General features: G+C 38.3%; 1 protein-coding gene across 1 annotated transcript; it reads left to right on the forward strand.

Moving 5' to 3' along the window:
• Positions 1-460: 460 nt before the first annotated feature.
• LOC139937957 (septin-2A-like) lies at positions 461-13,349 on the forward strand. Its single transcript, XM_071933265.1, has 13 exons — positions 461-644; positions 1,401-1,509; positions 1,968-2,054; positions 2,646-2,769; positions 3,535-3,669; positions 4,600-4,717; positions 4,909-5,010; positions 5,235-5,331; positions 6,276-6,324; positions 7,021-7,161; positions 7,964-8,015; positions 8,565-8,677; positions 9,177-13,349. Exons 1-12 carry the CDS (start codon positions 618-620, stop codon positions 8,643-8,645), a joined length of 1,122 nt encoding a protein of 373 aa, XP_071789366.1. The 5' UTR covers positions 461-617; the 3' UTR covers positions 8,646-8,677; positions 9,177-13,349.
• Positions 13,350-15,831: the final 2,482 nt, after the last annotated feature.

The raw sequence follows: 15,831 nt of genomic DNA on the forward strand, positions 1-15,831 counted from the left end.
CGGGGCACGTCTGCATGTGGCTGATTGCCCCGCCCACCATACCACGAGGTAAACACGCCTATATTTTTAAGACCTAAACATCAAGTGGTTTTTTTTCTATTTTGCTTTTTCAGTCTTATTTGTGTTTTATCTTTTATTTTACATTACCCATGATTGTGGACTTAGAAAAGTGCTCCCCCTTTCCGAACCCCGGCCCCGCCCATGTGAGTTGGTTCTGCATGATTGATGTTTATTGTTTTGATTCATCGGTATGCGATGATTATCACCTCGTCTGGTAACTAAACTAATCAACTTATTCTTGATTCGCTCAATACATGGGACGTCTGGGATTTTTATCGTCTTGCGGTTTTACTACAACCTCGTTTAAGCACATAGCACTTCGTCGACCTCAGCATATCATATCTAGTGCACGCCCGTGACACAATCCATGAGTAAAAGGTTGACAATCCACAAGGTCTTGTGTCTGTGTGTGTGTGTGGTGTGGTACTGTCAATGATCGCTGTCTACGAAACAACTTACGAAAATATTCATCTTTTGTTGTTTTAATAAATTTCCAGGAGGAAGTGTTGAAAGTGTTTGTCTGCTAGGTTAATAAGGGTACCGCAAAGCTGTAGAAAATGTCTGGAAAGGAGTCTCGGTCGCAGGTAAGCGAGGGATTTCTTTACTGAAATTCAGTAGCAGTGATAATTTTTTTGCCATTATTTTTTTTTAGTTCAGCACTCTGCACTGTCACTGTGACTAATCTTAATGTTGAGCCTGTTAATTATTTTTGTTAGAAAATTACATTTGTGCATTTTATGTGTATTTAACGAGAAGTCGGTGAACTCAGAGTTGACATTGGCAGTACCTGTTTTCACTTCTGAGATGCACAATCAATTACGTTGAAAAGCGGGGAATTCCCTGGACATGCTATGAGTGATGCTGAATTTTAATTTAAAAAAAATAAATCACATTTTTGTATTTTGTTAAAGTTGTTCAGCAGCAAAAATCAGTCTTTGTAACTTGGTTTTGAATTAGTTATGTGTTAACATTTTCAGCCGTTTATTAACAGGTAAACAATGTTCAAGGCTTGTTGTTGTATTGTAAAATCCTGTTGTTACGGGACACTGTATTTTCATTTCAATGCCATGTTGCGCCAATGATTGGCTTAAAACGAATATGGCTGGATCGCAGAAGTAGCCTTTCTTTAATAAATACATTGTTTCTGAAGCTGCGTCGCTTGATGAAAATGTTGCCTTAAACCTCATAGAAAACTTCATGCTTTCTGTTTTGATTCTATTTTCCTAAATCCTATTCGTAGAAAAAATGCCTGAGTTTAAATACCATCTTAAAGAATTTATGAAAATGATATTAATAATTCTTTGGATTCTTATGTAACCTATTGCATTTCTTCTTTCCAGCAATTTTCCAACCCGGAGACGCCCGGTTACGTTGGCTTTGCCAATCTGCCGAACCAGGTTCATCGAAAGTCTGTCAAGAAAGGATTCGAGTTCACCTTGATGGTCGTTGGTGAGACAGAATTGGACTTGTGTTGTACATTTCATCAAATAATTAAGTTATTAATGATTTCAACTCCACATGACTGCGTTATCAGCCACTGAAAACACAATAATTATGTTCTCGGCCAGAAGATATTGACATCTGCTCACCGTTTTTTGGTCCACCATTTTAAAATGGCCAGCCAACACCTCAGACGTACATGTACGTTCTCCTTTGGTTGCAAACAACTCATTTGACTTGAATTTGTTGGCAAAATTTGCACAAGCGGAACACACCCCTGGCACGGATTCCTTCAACATTAATGTGCCTAGCCCATGAGAGTTTTTAAAACATCTTCGCGTAGGCACCTATGTATTAGAAGTTTTATAATCTACTAGATTAGAAACCAAATTATTGATCTTATGAAGAAATCTCATGAAAGTAAAAGTCATAATCTTTCTTCTATTCGCATTGGTCTTGTTTGTCAGGCGAGTCTGGTCTTGGGAAGTCTACCCTTATCAACAGTCTGTTTCTCACAGACCTCTACCCAGAGAGACATATACCAAGTGCAGCTGGTAAGTTCTTCCCCCCCCCCCCTTCCCCACCCAGTCTTAAAGGGTTTTGCTAATTTTGTAGATCAAGTTTTCGGCCATGACATGAATCCCTATTCACTGTAAATGCAGTTGTACAAATGTATGTTATTCATTTACCTGTAAAAGTATTGATCAGCTACATTAATTGTAAAGTTTTGGGGTAAAAAAAAGAAACAATCACAAAAAGAAATAATTTCAGGAGAGTTGCTTAAGTTTGTTCTACATGCTTAAAGGATTTTCGACTCACTGAAACAAAAAGAAATCTCCAAAACTACAGCACCTCAGCCATGTCAGTGCAGGTTATAATTTAAGGGAAGCTTTAGAACTACATCATTATCTTTAATAAACCTTGTAAGTTTAATGTAAATCTGTGGACAGTTGTGTGTTGTTTCTTAAAAAAAAGTACCCAAACCCTTGACACCAGGTTCATACTTCAACAAACAAAGTGAATACAGAGCAAATTTTGTTGGAGCAAACAATAATGTATTTTTTAAACCCTGTCCTTTGTTTGCAATCAGATGGAATTTTCCAAACATTTTATTGCAATTAAATTTTAAATTTTTGTCTCTGCAGAGAAAATTGACAAGACTGTCAGCATTGATGCGTCTACAGTTGAGATCGAGGAACGCGGCGTCAAACTGCGGTTAACTGTGGTCGACACCCCGGGATATGGAGACGCCATTAATAACAATGATTGGTGGGTAAATGTAGCGCGAAAGGAAGCACTAAAAAAGCATTGCTGATTGGCTAAACCAATTGACTGCTCTGCGCGCATGCTTGTTAAAAACTCACATACATGTATCAGAGTACAAGTACATGTAATTTGACACAAACCACTTCATATGAATCATTTTTGGTGGGTCACTCTAAACTGCATACATTTTGACATGTCACAAGATCGAAGAAGAATGCGAGGGGACCAGGTTCCAATTTCATGGCTCTGCTTACCACCAAATTCTGCGCTTACTATCACTATTCTCCGCCTACTGTGCAAGAGCTGAATTTCTGCACTTGTTTTGTAATGAAGGTGAAAAATGCCAACAAGTGCTAATAAGAACACTATTCCTAACAACTCTGCGAAATGTAAACGCCAATGGTTACCAAAAGGTGGAAATGCCATCATTTCAACATTCCTTCTCAAATTTGATCCGACAATCCCAGCCATATCTCGTTGGGCCCCCCTGCTCCCTTCCAATCATGCCAATGTTCGTTTCAATTGCCGGTCTTTTTCTGCATTACAGTCGATAAGGGGGGGGGGGGGGGGGTTGCGGGGAAGAAATTGTTTATTGTCAATGGGAAGTGGACAGGGAATGGTTTTATATGACGTTAGGAATAGGTGGCCCGAACATTTTGGCCGGGACTGTAGTTTCGGACCATTTTGTCAGCAATGACGCGTACCACTGAACACCTTTAATGTCGATGATTTTTCATAAACTTGTTTGCTTTCTCGTTTTCTTTCTAGTTTTGATCCCATCTTGCATTACATTGATGACCAGTACGAGCGTTACTTGAACGATGAGAGCGGCTTGAACCGACGTAACATCATAGACAATAGAGTCCATTGTTGTTTCTATTTCATTTCACCGACGGGACACGGGTAGGTGTTCAATTAAGCTTGGGCGATATCGATTTATTTTATTCACGATATATCGCCGACAATATATCGCGATATTCGATATAATCGCGATTAATTAAATTTGACATCATCAGTCTTCAAACTCCAAGTGAAAGTTGTAGAAGAGACAGTCACAGCATAAGAGAGGTGTTCTAATGACCTATTCTTCTGGGTTTTACTCCAAACCTATGGGGTGCGAGATGTCTCAGCTAGCAAATACATCGCGATATTTAATCGATATCGCGATATATCGCGATATATCGATATTTCGATTAAAACCAAATCCATCCGATATCGAAATCGTTTCCAAATTAATATCACGATATTCAATAATATCGTGATATCGCCCAAGCTTATGTTCAATACTCCTGAACTGTACCAAACCGTAATGGCGTGTTGTGGCCTAGCGAATAAGAGCTCCGGACTCAAGCTCTGGTGTTTCTGATCAGCAGAGTGTGGGTTTGAGTCACATTCGTGACACGGTGTCATGAAGCAAGACACTTGACCATTATTGTTCCTCACAAAAGAGACATGGTGTCACCGCATACCTTATTTACTTAGTACTTCCACCATGCAGAGCTTCAAGTCTTATCTGTGAACAACTACCTTTATTGAAATTGCAAATGTGTACATGAGTTAGAGCCAACTTCCCAAACTTGATTTTGGTCACAACTTAAACATGGTCACTCCTGTCATTAAAATAATAGGTGCTTAGAAATCCCCCTAAATAAAGTACTATGGTAATTAGGACAAACACATTATAGTGTTAAATATATTTTTAATCTACATGCCTGGACAAAACAAGAATAGAAGAAAGGTCTTGGTGGTAACAACTTCCTAAGATCCTAAGAAATACAAGCTGTTCTCACTTTTTCTCATCAATATTTTTCTTATTTTCTTTGTTTGTACTAGTTTGAAACCATTGGACGCCCAGTTCATGAAAGCACTGCACAACAAAGTCAACATCGTGCCCGTCATAGCCAAGGCTGATACTCTGACCAAGAGAGAGATTGTAGCCCTGAAATCAAAGGTAAATTACTCCTAACCCTCGCACTAGCTGACCATTCAATATCATGCCTCCAATATGTTTCAATGTGCAAATTCTTCACTACGACATGCACTTCAGAAAAGTTTGATTGATGGTCACCGCAGTCTAGTGGTTCGAAAGCCATACTTGCATTTTACATGTAAATGTTCTGCATTTTTATTATTATTATTTAGATAATGAGTGAGATCGAGGAAAATCGGATCAGAATCTACCAGATGCCGGACTCTGACTCCGATGAGGATGAAGATTTCAAAGAGCAGAATAAACAACTCAAGGTAAGTTCACATTTCTGAACAAAAATTGCCCCCAACCAGAGGAAAATTGCGGCGCCCCTTCAAGAGAGCTAAGTTCAAGGCCTGATGTGCAGTGTTTCCCATCTTATTCCACTTGCAAAAGGAGTACAAAGAAAAACATTCACTTTTTAAAGTACTGCACAACACATCTTCACAAAGCTGATCATGTTGCTTCTTCTTTTGTACTTAAACATTTGCAACTCTAGGCTGGAGTACCGTTTGCAGTGTGTGGATCGAGCCAGATGATCGAGGTCAAAGGTCGCAAAGTTCGCGGCAGACTCTACCCATGGGGAGTAGTGGAAGGTAAGTACAAGCCTGAAACGAATAAGGGATCTATATATCGTATTGAATATAACGTCACCGTTCATATATCTGACCTACAACATGGCGTCTGTACGCGTATGCGGTTTGCCCTACAAGATTGTGACTTTCAAAGCAAAAAAGGGGTTGTTCAATCTGGTCTATTTTGTTTTTTGTTCATAGTGGAGGGGAAAATGCGGTATAGTTTTGCTGATGCAACATGTAGATTTATATACAACACTAGTGTGGCATTGTTGTAATAGTAGCATACATTTTTTAAGGGCTAAAAATTATAGGGAGGGAGGGTAAACCTATGTTAATTAATTACACAATTTATGAATACACAGACTTACTTGGTACAGAGCACTGGAGAGCTGTAAACCATTACATGATGCTATGTAAAAAGGAATAGGTCTCATATTTCAAATGTAGTCCCACATGTACCTTGCAGGAAAATACTGTACATGTATGTTTAAGCGTGTGACGGATATAAGCGCTATACAGATTATAAAAAGCCTCTATTGTTAGTGTTTTAAAGCCATTGGACACTTTCTGAACAGAACAAAAATTAAAAGTTCACAGATTTACAAATAACTTAAAGGGTTTACAGAAGGTAATGGTGAAAGACTTCCCTTGAAATATTATCCCATGATACTTTTTGAGAAAACATTAAAACAATTATTAGTTTTCGATATTGATTTATTTAAAACACATGTCATGACACGGCGAAACGTGCGGAAACAAGGGGTTTCCCTTTATTTTCTCCCAATTCCGATGACCAATTGAGCCTAATTTTGCACAGGTTTGTTATTTTATGTATAAGTTGTGATACATGAAGTGTGGGCATTTGGCCAATACTGTTAACCCATGTTGTGCGATTGCTTTAAAACACTAATGCACTGATGATTTGTTAGATTTTGATTGCATATTTTTTTTTTTTTCAACAGTTGAGAATCCAGAGCACTGTGACTTCATCAAACTGCGCAGTATGCTGATGTAAGTTTCTCTAGTCATGATATTCGGTTGGAAATTGGGGTTTAAGAAATTCCCATTGCAATGGTTTTTTTTGTGTGTTCTTCAGTGCACTCCAAATCTGTGGTTGTGGGCTCGTATATCCCACCTGAGTGGTTTGCCTGTGGATTTTTCTTTTTCAAAGAACTCGGGGAAAGTACCGAGTATGCTAATACACACCGGTGTGAGGGTAAAAACAAACATTTAATTGTTTATTCCCGATGCAAAATTTACATCTATCACTCCAATTCTGTTGGCATAAAATTGGACACCTGTGTTCTTGATCTAGATACTTAACTTAAAGGCAGTGGACACTATTGGTAATTACTCAAAATAATTCTAGCATAAAACCTTTCTTGGTGACGAGTAATGGGGAGAGGTTGATGGTATAATTTGGCTGGTAACCTATTTCTGTCAAGCATTACTTTTCTGTGCTAAGCAAATTTGTGTGCTTACAGGCTTTATGAGTGGGGCACCAGTCACAACAATTAAAACCTAATGTAGTTTGTAATTTGGCTGGTAACCTATTTCTGTTAAGCAATACTTTTCTGTGCTGAGCACATTTTTGTGCTTACAGGCTTCATGAAATGAAATTGAACCTGGCTTCTATTTCACATGGTTTTTATTTTCAGTAAACCATTGATCTTAACAGCTTTGGTTCCTCTCTTCTCTTTTATCTAGTACTCACATGCAAGATCTACAGGAAGTTACTCACGAGGTCCACTATGAGAACTTCCGCTCTGAGAAACTCGCGAGGAGTGGAGGCAGCGAGAAAGAGATGAGAGCAAGTCGCCCCTCTCAACGTGCACCCCCACCCCCAAGGTAACCTGCCGTGGATTTCACAAAACTCTTCCTAACTTAGGATTAATCTTAGGACTTAGGACAAGTTAAATTCTGTATCCGAAGACGTAGGACACATTGAACCCATCCTTAAGTTAGGACGGGTTACTCGTCCTAACTCGTGATAAGATTAATCCTAGCGTTTCGGGAAATCGGCTGCAGCTCCCCTATCTCTTCCACAGTCCCTTCTTCAGAACTGTTTATGATAATTTGACTGAACAGTCAAATTTGAAAAGGTACAACATTGTATCCTTTCTTGAGTGTGTGCCTGGCAACACAGCACACAATGACTACTTGGTAAAAAAAGAAAAATATGAAATCTGAATGTTTGGAGCTCTGATTCTGTGGGGTGTATTGTACATGTATGCCCTGACTTCTGTAATAAGCATTGCCATGGCATTTAGTTTAGTCCTATGGTTCGCCCCAGTGTAATGGGCTGATCCCCTTGATCCCAGCTGTTAAAAAAAATGTCCAAACAAAAATTCAACAAAACATAAAAATAAAAAATAATAACATTTAAGATGAAATTCACAAAATCTAGAAATAGAACCATTTTAAATAATCCAGATTGCACAGAAGTGCTTTTGAGGTAAGACTACTTTTTGTCAGAATGCCTTACAGTTTGATTTTTAAAAAAGCGGGGAGTACATGTACCCAGTCTAGAGTCCCTTAATACTATCAAACATTATCTGAACGTAGTGTTAAATAACTGGATGTAAATGTGGTGCAAACAACTTGCTAATGTTAACAACAAAATTGAGAGTTTTTTTTCCTTCTTGTTTAGGAGAGAGGATGGTAGCGATAAGGACCAGATGCTTCAGGAAAAGGAAAACGAGGTCAGTAAATACCTATAGTAATAATTATATTTATAAAAAATAGTATGCAATAATTTAACAGGGTTCGAATTTAGGGGGAAAATCTACAAGACTGCAGGGATTGTAGGTCAATATTTTTTACTGCAGACCCGAATTTATTTGCAAAAAAACCCTAACTGCAAAGGTCGTGGGTTTGAATCTCAACCAAGTAAAATACGTATGCCTGTGATATTTGTTCACAAGACTCGGGATAGTAAGTATACAGTGCTACATGTAGCACACATCGGTGTTTAAGGGAAAAAAAACAAAAAGTAAAACGAAAAACCATTGTTGCACATTGTGTGCTTTCAGATGCCTGAGAAAGGCTTCAGGCATGAGATATTTTAGTGAGAAATTACCTCTTTCTCAAAAACTATGTTACTTCAGAGAGAGTCGTTTCTCACAATGTGTTATACTATCAACAGCTCTCCATTGCTCGTCACCAAGTAAGTTCTTATGCTAACAACTATATTTTGAGTAAGTACCAAGCGTGTCCAGTGCCTTAAACTTTGTTCATGCCTTGTTTTATAGTTGAGGCGTATGCAAGAGATGCTGGCTCAGATGCAGGCTCAGATGCAAGCCCAACAAGGAGCTTCTAATGCTGACGTCTGATTCAAGAAGACGACTCATCCCAACATGGACAGGTTTGTATACTTGGGTCCATTGAAGACTACAATGCTCATTTTTGATCTCACTTTCATGACTTTCCCAGGGTTTACTTAAAGGGTTTAGGTACCTTTTGTACGAAACGGAACACAAACGTCCACATATTCACATTTAACTTACAGTTACACGGATTAACGATAACGATGTTAACAAGCTTTCCTAAAATATTACATGCTGAGGTGCTGTACTTTTTGAGAAATTAGTTTAAAAAAAATTTACAAATGAGCAGAAACAATTTTCGTCTGAGTGCGACAACAAATATTTTAGCATTTACAACAATCAGGCCTGGTCTTTTAATAATTGAGAACAAAATTACCTCTTTCTAGTTTACTTCTGTGGGAGCCGTTTGTCACAACCACCAACAGCTCCCTGTTGCTGGTTACCAAATAAGTTTGTATGCGATCGATTACTTTGAGTAGTTACAAAGTAGTGTCCGGCGGTGAATTTATTTAACGTACTTTCTTTTCTTTCTTGCAGGCTCACAATGCAACCCTGGAATTCATTATGCAAGTGTACAAAGAGCAGTGCAAACTTTTGGTCGGCAAAGAACAAACAACAGTACAAGACAAACTCCCACGACATAAATACCTAAGAAAGTTTTACGATCCTTACCGTTTCTTCATCCAAACAGCTTCCTCCAGTTCTGATACAGTAATCATTCTCCAGACGACGATCAGAGCATACTGATTGAAACGACTTGTTGAAACCAACGGTTCTTTCCAGAACCACCCCAACTCAGTTTATAGAGGTAGTCATTACATGGTGTTACCGCAAACCTTTCCATACAGTAAACATGGTTTTCCCACACAGCAATGTTCTTCAAACAGCTTGGTTTTTCTCCAAAGAGGAGTAGTGTTCTCTGACGCAGCAAAATGTTTCACAGTAAATCTTCTCTGATTTTGATTTTCTTGAGCACCCCTCTCTCAGCAGTCATACTCACATTAAAACAAGAAGTGACTTCTTCAAATTGTGTCCTAAAGTTCTCACCTTCAAAATGAAATACTGCCCTCTGTTGGCCAGGTGTTGTGCAGGTTTTGATTAAAGTGCTATGTAACTTATTCAACAGAAATCTTTAGTAAAACAAATAATATTGTTACCAAATGTGGGGTTATTATTGTCATAGCCCTATTGGTTTTTGGACCAAGACTGGGAAAATATTGTAGACTTTCTTAATAATTATAATAATTTGCATTATTCAGTTTTGTGAGTAATGATCATAATTATTTAACTAACAAGGTTGTCACTAAACTAACCCAGTTGGGAATCGGAATGTACTTTTGCCTTGATTGGAACCTCTTCTCCCCATTGAGGGTCTTAATGGTTCCTAATTGGGAACCATTATTCCCAATTGGGGGAACCCTTGGCATCAACAGTGGGTGCGTTCGTTTAGCTCCCCTGGGTCGACCCCGGTGTGTGGCGTGTTTTTTTCTAGGACAAATGTGTGCAGATAATTACCCACGTTCGTCCTGGAAAAAAAAAACGCCACACACCGGGGTTGACCCAGGGGAGCTAAACGATTGCACCCAATATCAAATAGGACTTTAGCTGTCTTTGTCAGGTTTCCTGTATACAAGATGACATTGCATGTTGTAATTGCAATCTCTTAAAAAGAGACCAGCCTATTTTTTTCCCTCCCAGCCTTCATATAGTTTCATTGGTACAGTATTGAAAAACTGAATGAATGAAAAAATTTAAACGGGGCAACCATTGAATTTACTATGCTATATGTACATGTGTGGACCTTCAAAGTGCGTCCATCATTTTGTGTCCATTCAACTCAAATGGAGGCTTGGTGGTAAAAGATAGTCTAGCCTCTCGTTAGATATTGAGAATTAGACATATCATTGTCATAGTGGAAACAGGGTGTATTACCGAAGTACTGTATCAAGTTAAAGACCTGTGTAGACTTTTTTTCATGGTGCAACCATCTTGTTTTTATCCATTCAAACCAATGTAAAGCAGACTGAGGCTGGAAGGTAAATTAGCCTGGTACCTTTATATAAGTAAAGAATTATAACCATCAGTGTCATTTTGTATACAGGGATTCAGACAAGATGGCTGCTGTGTGATAAACATACGTAGAGTTATATATAAGAACTAGAGGGCGCACTGGTGATGCCTCTTGCACAAACGCGACGGGACCGCGAGAAAACACGCGCAACATTCTGCACACGCGTTGAATATGAAGTACCATTCGAGTTTGTGTTTATTGAACGCTGACGCCATCCTGTTTTGTCAACTTACAAAATGGCCGCACAAACACAGGCTAAGCAATGCCTGTTTGTTCAACTTAGAAAATGGCCGCCTGCGCGCATGCCGGGGCGCGTATATAAGCCAGTGCGCCCTCTAGTTCTTATATATAACTCAAATGGTGATAAAGGTCTTTTGTCTGCAACCTTATTGTGCCTCTTTATGTAGTAAAATCTGTGCATAGTGAAACATACAAATATTGAACCAATTAATGTAACGATGGTCTAATCTCTTTTTAGTAATTACAAGTACAAGTTAGCTTAGAGTTTAACTACGTTTGTGTGCAGTACTGTCTTAATTTATGTTCAAAACTATTTAATCACAACTTTTCGTATTCTGTAATAATATTTTATACCCCTTTTTTTTTTTTTTTTCATTCTGAAATGTAATCCTTACATGTTTATTTTATTAATATTCAAATTACATTTACAGAGTTAATGCTGGTTTTCAAGCAACTTTTTGAAGGGGGTTGTTGTGGACTTTTCTTCCTCCAGCTATAAAACTCTGTTGTTATTCCCACAAAAAACCTCAGGCAATCACAGTGTTCAACCTAACGCGATAGTATTTCACTTATTTTCACAGAAACTGGACAAAAGGATCAACTATTTTGAAAAGAGATGTCCAAAATAATTGCTCACTTGCAAAAACTTATAAATCTATGTAATAATAATTAATTATTAATATAATTTTGGAGGCGAATCGTCCAACTACAAAGTGGTCAAATTAAAGGCAGTGGACACTAAAACCTTACTTGGTAACGAGTAATGGGGAGAGGTTGATAGTAAAAACCATTGTGAGAAACGGCTCCCTCTAAAGTGACATAGTTTTCGAGAATCGAGAAGGAAGTACTTTTCAAGGAATTTGATTTCAGACCTCAGATTTAGAATTTGAGGTCTCGAAATCAAGCATCTGAAAGCACACAACTTTGTGTGACAAGGTGTTTTTTTCTCTCATCCTTTTCTATCAACTTCGATGACCAATTGAGCTCAAATTTTTACAGGTTTGTTATTTTATGCTTAAGTTGGGATACACCAAGTGAGAAGACTGGTCTTTCACTATTACCAAACGTGTACCTGCCCTTTAATATAAGTTGGGAGGCGAATCATGCATCATCATTTGCAGCTGAGAAGCTGAATTGTGAAGGACCCGGCTACAACGTGGTCAAATAAGGCATGTGTAAAGGCGCCTTTGGCAGCGAGTCTCAGCAACCCTCACAACAAATATTCTACACCCACCTAGAGACATGCTTCCCACCCATGCCACAAGTTTATTTTGTAATGAACTTATTAAGTTATTGTTATGTTTGTTTGACCGATTATTAACTCTCCAGTACTGACCATCCAATATCATCCATTATGGTATTAAACTCAAAATATGATTCTTGGGATAAGCGCATCTACACAGTACACAGTCAACCCTCCTACTGTATGACCATTTAATACCTTGTGCTGAATGTATAGGTACAACTTGCATATAACAATTGTGTGTGCATACATGTAGTTGTGCAGCCAAACACACGACCCATGTTGTTGAATGGATGGTCAGCTAACAGGAATTTTTGTTTTACTCAACTTCATGGAGCTGCTTATGCAGACAGTTTTTCTGCTTAACAAAAATTAGCAGGATACCAGTCAGAAGTGATGCATGTGACATGGTATTCTGGCTGGTAAACTTATTCTGGTAAGCACAATTTTGTTATGCTAAGCTGCTTTTTGTGCTTAAGCAGCTCTATGAAACAAGGCCTAGGTTTACTTCCAAGTCGCACAATAACTTAAGTCAGTTGTAACTACTAACATTATTTAATATCTACTTACTGTAAATTTATGTACCACAAGGTTCAAGATATAATAGTTGAATCTTAAATAATAAAAAAAAAATTCACATGTACCTTACCCCTTGGTAAAAATAATGCGTGAACAGGAAATCGCACAGTAGCACAAAATCAGCAGCTAAGTAGCGCTATGAAACTGGGCCCAGCGTAGTTCCAAAATGACACCATCTTTGCGGGCAACTAGGGTTTTTGGCATTAGGCTGCATCGAGTGCTTCAAATTTTGTTTAACAGCCACGGGTTTGGGCATTAGGCTGCATCAAGTGCTTCAAATTTGTTCAACAGCCAAGCAGTTCATTGATAATTCAGGCAAGGGAGCTACACAATGATATTTATGCATAATGCGTTTGTGCGTTAAACCAAATCAAGTGTAAACTATCTTCTAGCCTTAAAAATAACAAAATTCTACCGTTCACGTTTAAATGTTACTATTACAAGGTGCTATGTTTTTAGTTGGTAGTTATTTATCTCTCATTTTTTAAAGCACAAACCAGGGTATTTTATCTGTCTCGTAAACTGATTTATAAAAACTCATCATGCTGGCTATAATGGAAAAATTAAAAAGGAACAAACAAAATAGTGGCTTGAAATCTTCTATTTTGTGTTTTAATTGTCACATATCCCACCGCTGCCACCATGTTGGCATGTGGCCTAAATAAGGATTGAGGAACGAGGAGACTTCTGAGCTGTTACAACTGTTTAATCAGCCATGTTGAATAACACCGCCCTCTGTTGGCGGGTGGATATGTGACAGACACTATTGGTAATTGTCAAAGACTAGCCTTCATAGTTGGTGTATCTCAACATATATGCATAAAATAACTAACCTGTGAAACTTTGAGCTCAATCGGTCATCGAACTTGCGAGATATGAATGAAAGAAAAAACACCCTTGTCACACGAAGGTGTGTGCGTTCAGATGGTTGATTTCGAGACCTCAAGTTCTAAATCTGAGGTCTCGAAATCAAATTCGTGGAAAATTACTTCTTTCTCAGAAACTATGGAACTTCAGAGGGTGCCGTTTCTCACAATGTTTTATACCATCAACCTCTCCCCATTACTCGTCACCAAGAAAGGTTTTATGCTAATCATTATTTTGAGTGATTACCAATAGTGTCCACCGCCTTTAACACACTCATCAGTCCCAGCAAACATGACAAACAAATTCAGATACATTTCCCCCATTCTGCTTCACAGAAAGAACTCTCCCTTGACAGCAAAATTCCACACCAAATTGGGAAAGCTCAATAAAGTCTCACAATAATCACCCGACAAAGAAGAATCCTTCACATTCCAACCCCTAAAACCAAACAAAATAAAACAAAAATCTGCAAAAGATCAAGAAATTAAATCCATCAACAATCCTCAAATTAAAACCCAACAGTAAATCATCACCTTCAGGCCTTGGGAACAAATCATACACACCTGAAAATCATCCCCGAGCAATCAAGCATCCTCACAATTAACAAAGATTATTAGATTATACGAGTCGGCTAGGGGGTCCCCTAGATACAGCCGATTACATCTCTCGTACATCAACCTTGCATATAACCATACAAGAAGAATGTACCACTTTACGGTCCACAGATCTCATTAATTCCTAATGAAGTCATTTCTCTTTCAAGGAAGCTGTTAGTATGGGATGATTGACCACTACGACCCCCCATACTTTTTTTCCCCGCTCGTTTTTTTTGTTTTGATAGCTTGTATATGATGCAGAAGCTTAATTAATTTGTATAACACCTTTTTTGGTGCTGTGGTTTTGATCTGAGTGCATCAATGTTTAATTTGTTTAGCAGGAGGTGATGTACATGTACGGATTTGCTAATTTTATGCTGTACGATTTTTACGAAAAAACTTTTTCGACAGGCTCTATATTGTGGTCAGTTTGATCTGCAATCAGTGCAGGCCTGTATGCTTCAATTTTAAAAGGGCTAGGGGACCAAAGCATTCTCTCCTTAGTTAAGGGCACCCTATGAGTAAATTGTCAATTTCTACTGGAGCATTTCAAGGGCATCAAGGCAAGGACCAGGGGGCATGGAGGCTATCGGGCCTAGCAGTATCTGATAGATAATGTATTTCTTGGTGGAGAGAAGCAACTATGGTGTAAAAGAAGTAATTGTCAAAGAAATAGAAAACAAACTTTCCACAATTCTTGTTTGGGATCAGTTTGATCTGCAGGTTGAGGCAGTGATCGGATAATATGCAATGTTTTTCTGGGTGGAGAGAAGAAGCAGCTATGGTGTAGAAGAAATAACTGTCTAACACATAGACAAACTATTTTCCACCTCTTGTTTGGAATCAGTTTGATCTACAGTATGTTGCAGTGACTGTCTTTCCGGGTGGAGAGAAGCAACAACATGTATGGTGTGTAAAAAATAAATGCCCAATACATAAACCAAATCTGTTCACAGTTCTTGCTAGGGATCAGTTTGACCTGCACAATTTTGCAATGATCTGATAGATGCTAATTGCTAACGTATTTCTGGGTGGAGAGAACAACTATATGGTGTATAAGAAAATATTGGCTAATAGTATACAGTCTTTCTAGTCCACAGTTCATGCTTGGGATTAGTTTGATCTGCAAAACATGGCTGTGATATACATGTAATAGATGCCAATGTCTTTCTGGATGGAGAGAAGAAACTATGGTGTAAAAGAAATAAATGTCTTACACATAGACAAAGTATTTTCCAGCTCTTGTTTGGGATCAGTTTGATCTACATGCAGTAAGTGGCAGTGATCTGAATGCCAATGTCTTTCTGGGTGGAGAGAAGCAACCATGGTATATAAGAAATAATTTGCCAAAACATAGAAAAAATAATTTCCCAGTTCTTGATCATAGGGATCAGTTTGATGTAGGTTGAGAGAAGCAACTAGGTGTACATGAACTAAGTTACAAAGACATTAAGCTTAGAAACCTGCTGCCCAAGTTTTGACTATTTTGTTTACATTGGTTTGATTGATTCCTATGTACACGTTCATGTACATGTATAGAGAGAGGCAGCTATACACATGTACAAGTAGGTGTAAAACAGAAGTTTGCCATGACAC

The sequence above is a fragment of the Asterias amurensis genome, chromosome 6, assembly GCF_032118995.1.
Source record: "Asterias amurensis chromosome 6, ASM3211899v1".
In the NCBI taxonomy this organism is placed as follows: domain Eukaryota; kingdom Metazoa; phylum Echinodermata; class Asteroidea; order Forcipulatida; family Asteriidae; genus Asterias; species Asterias amurensis.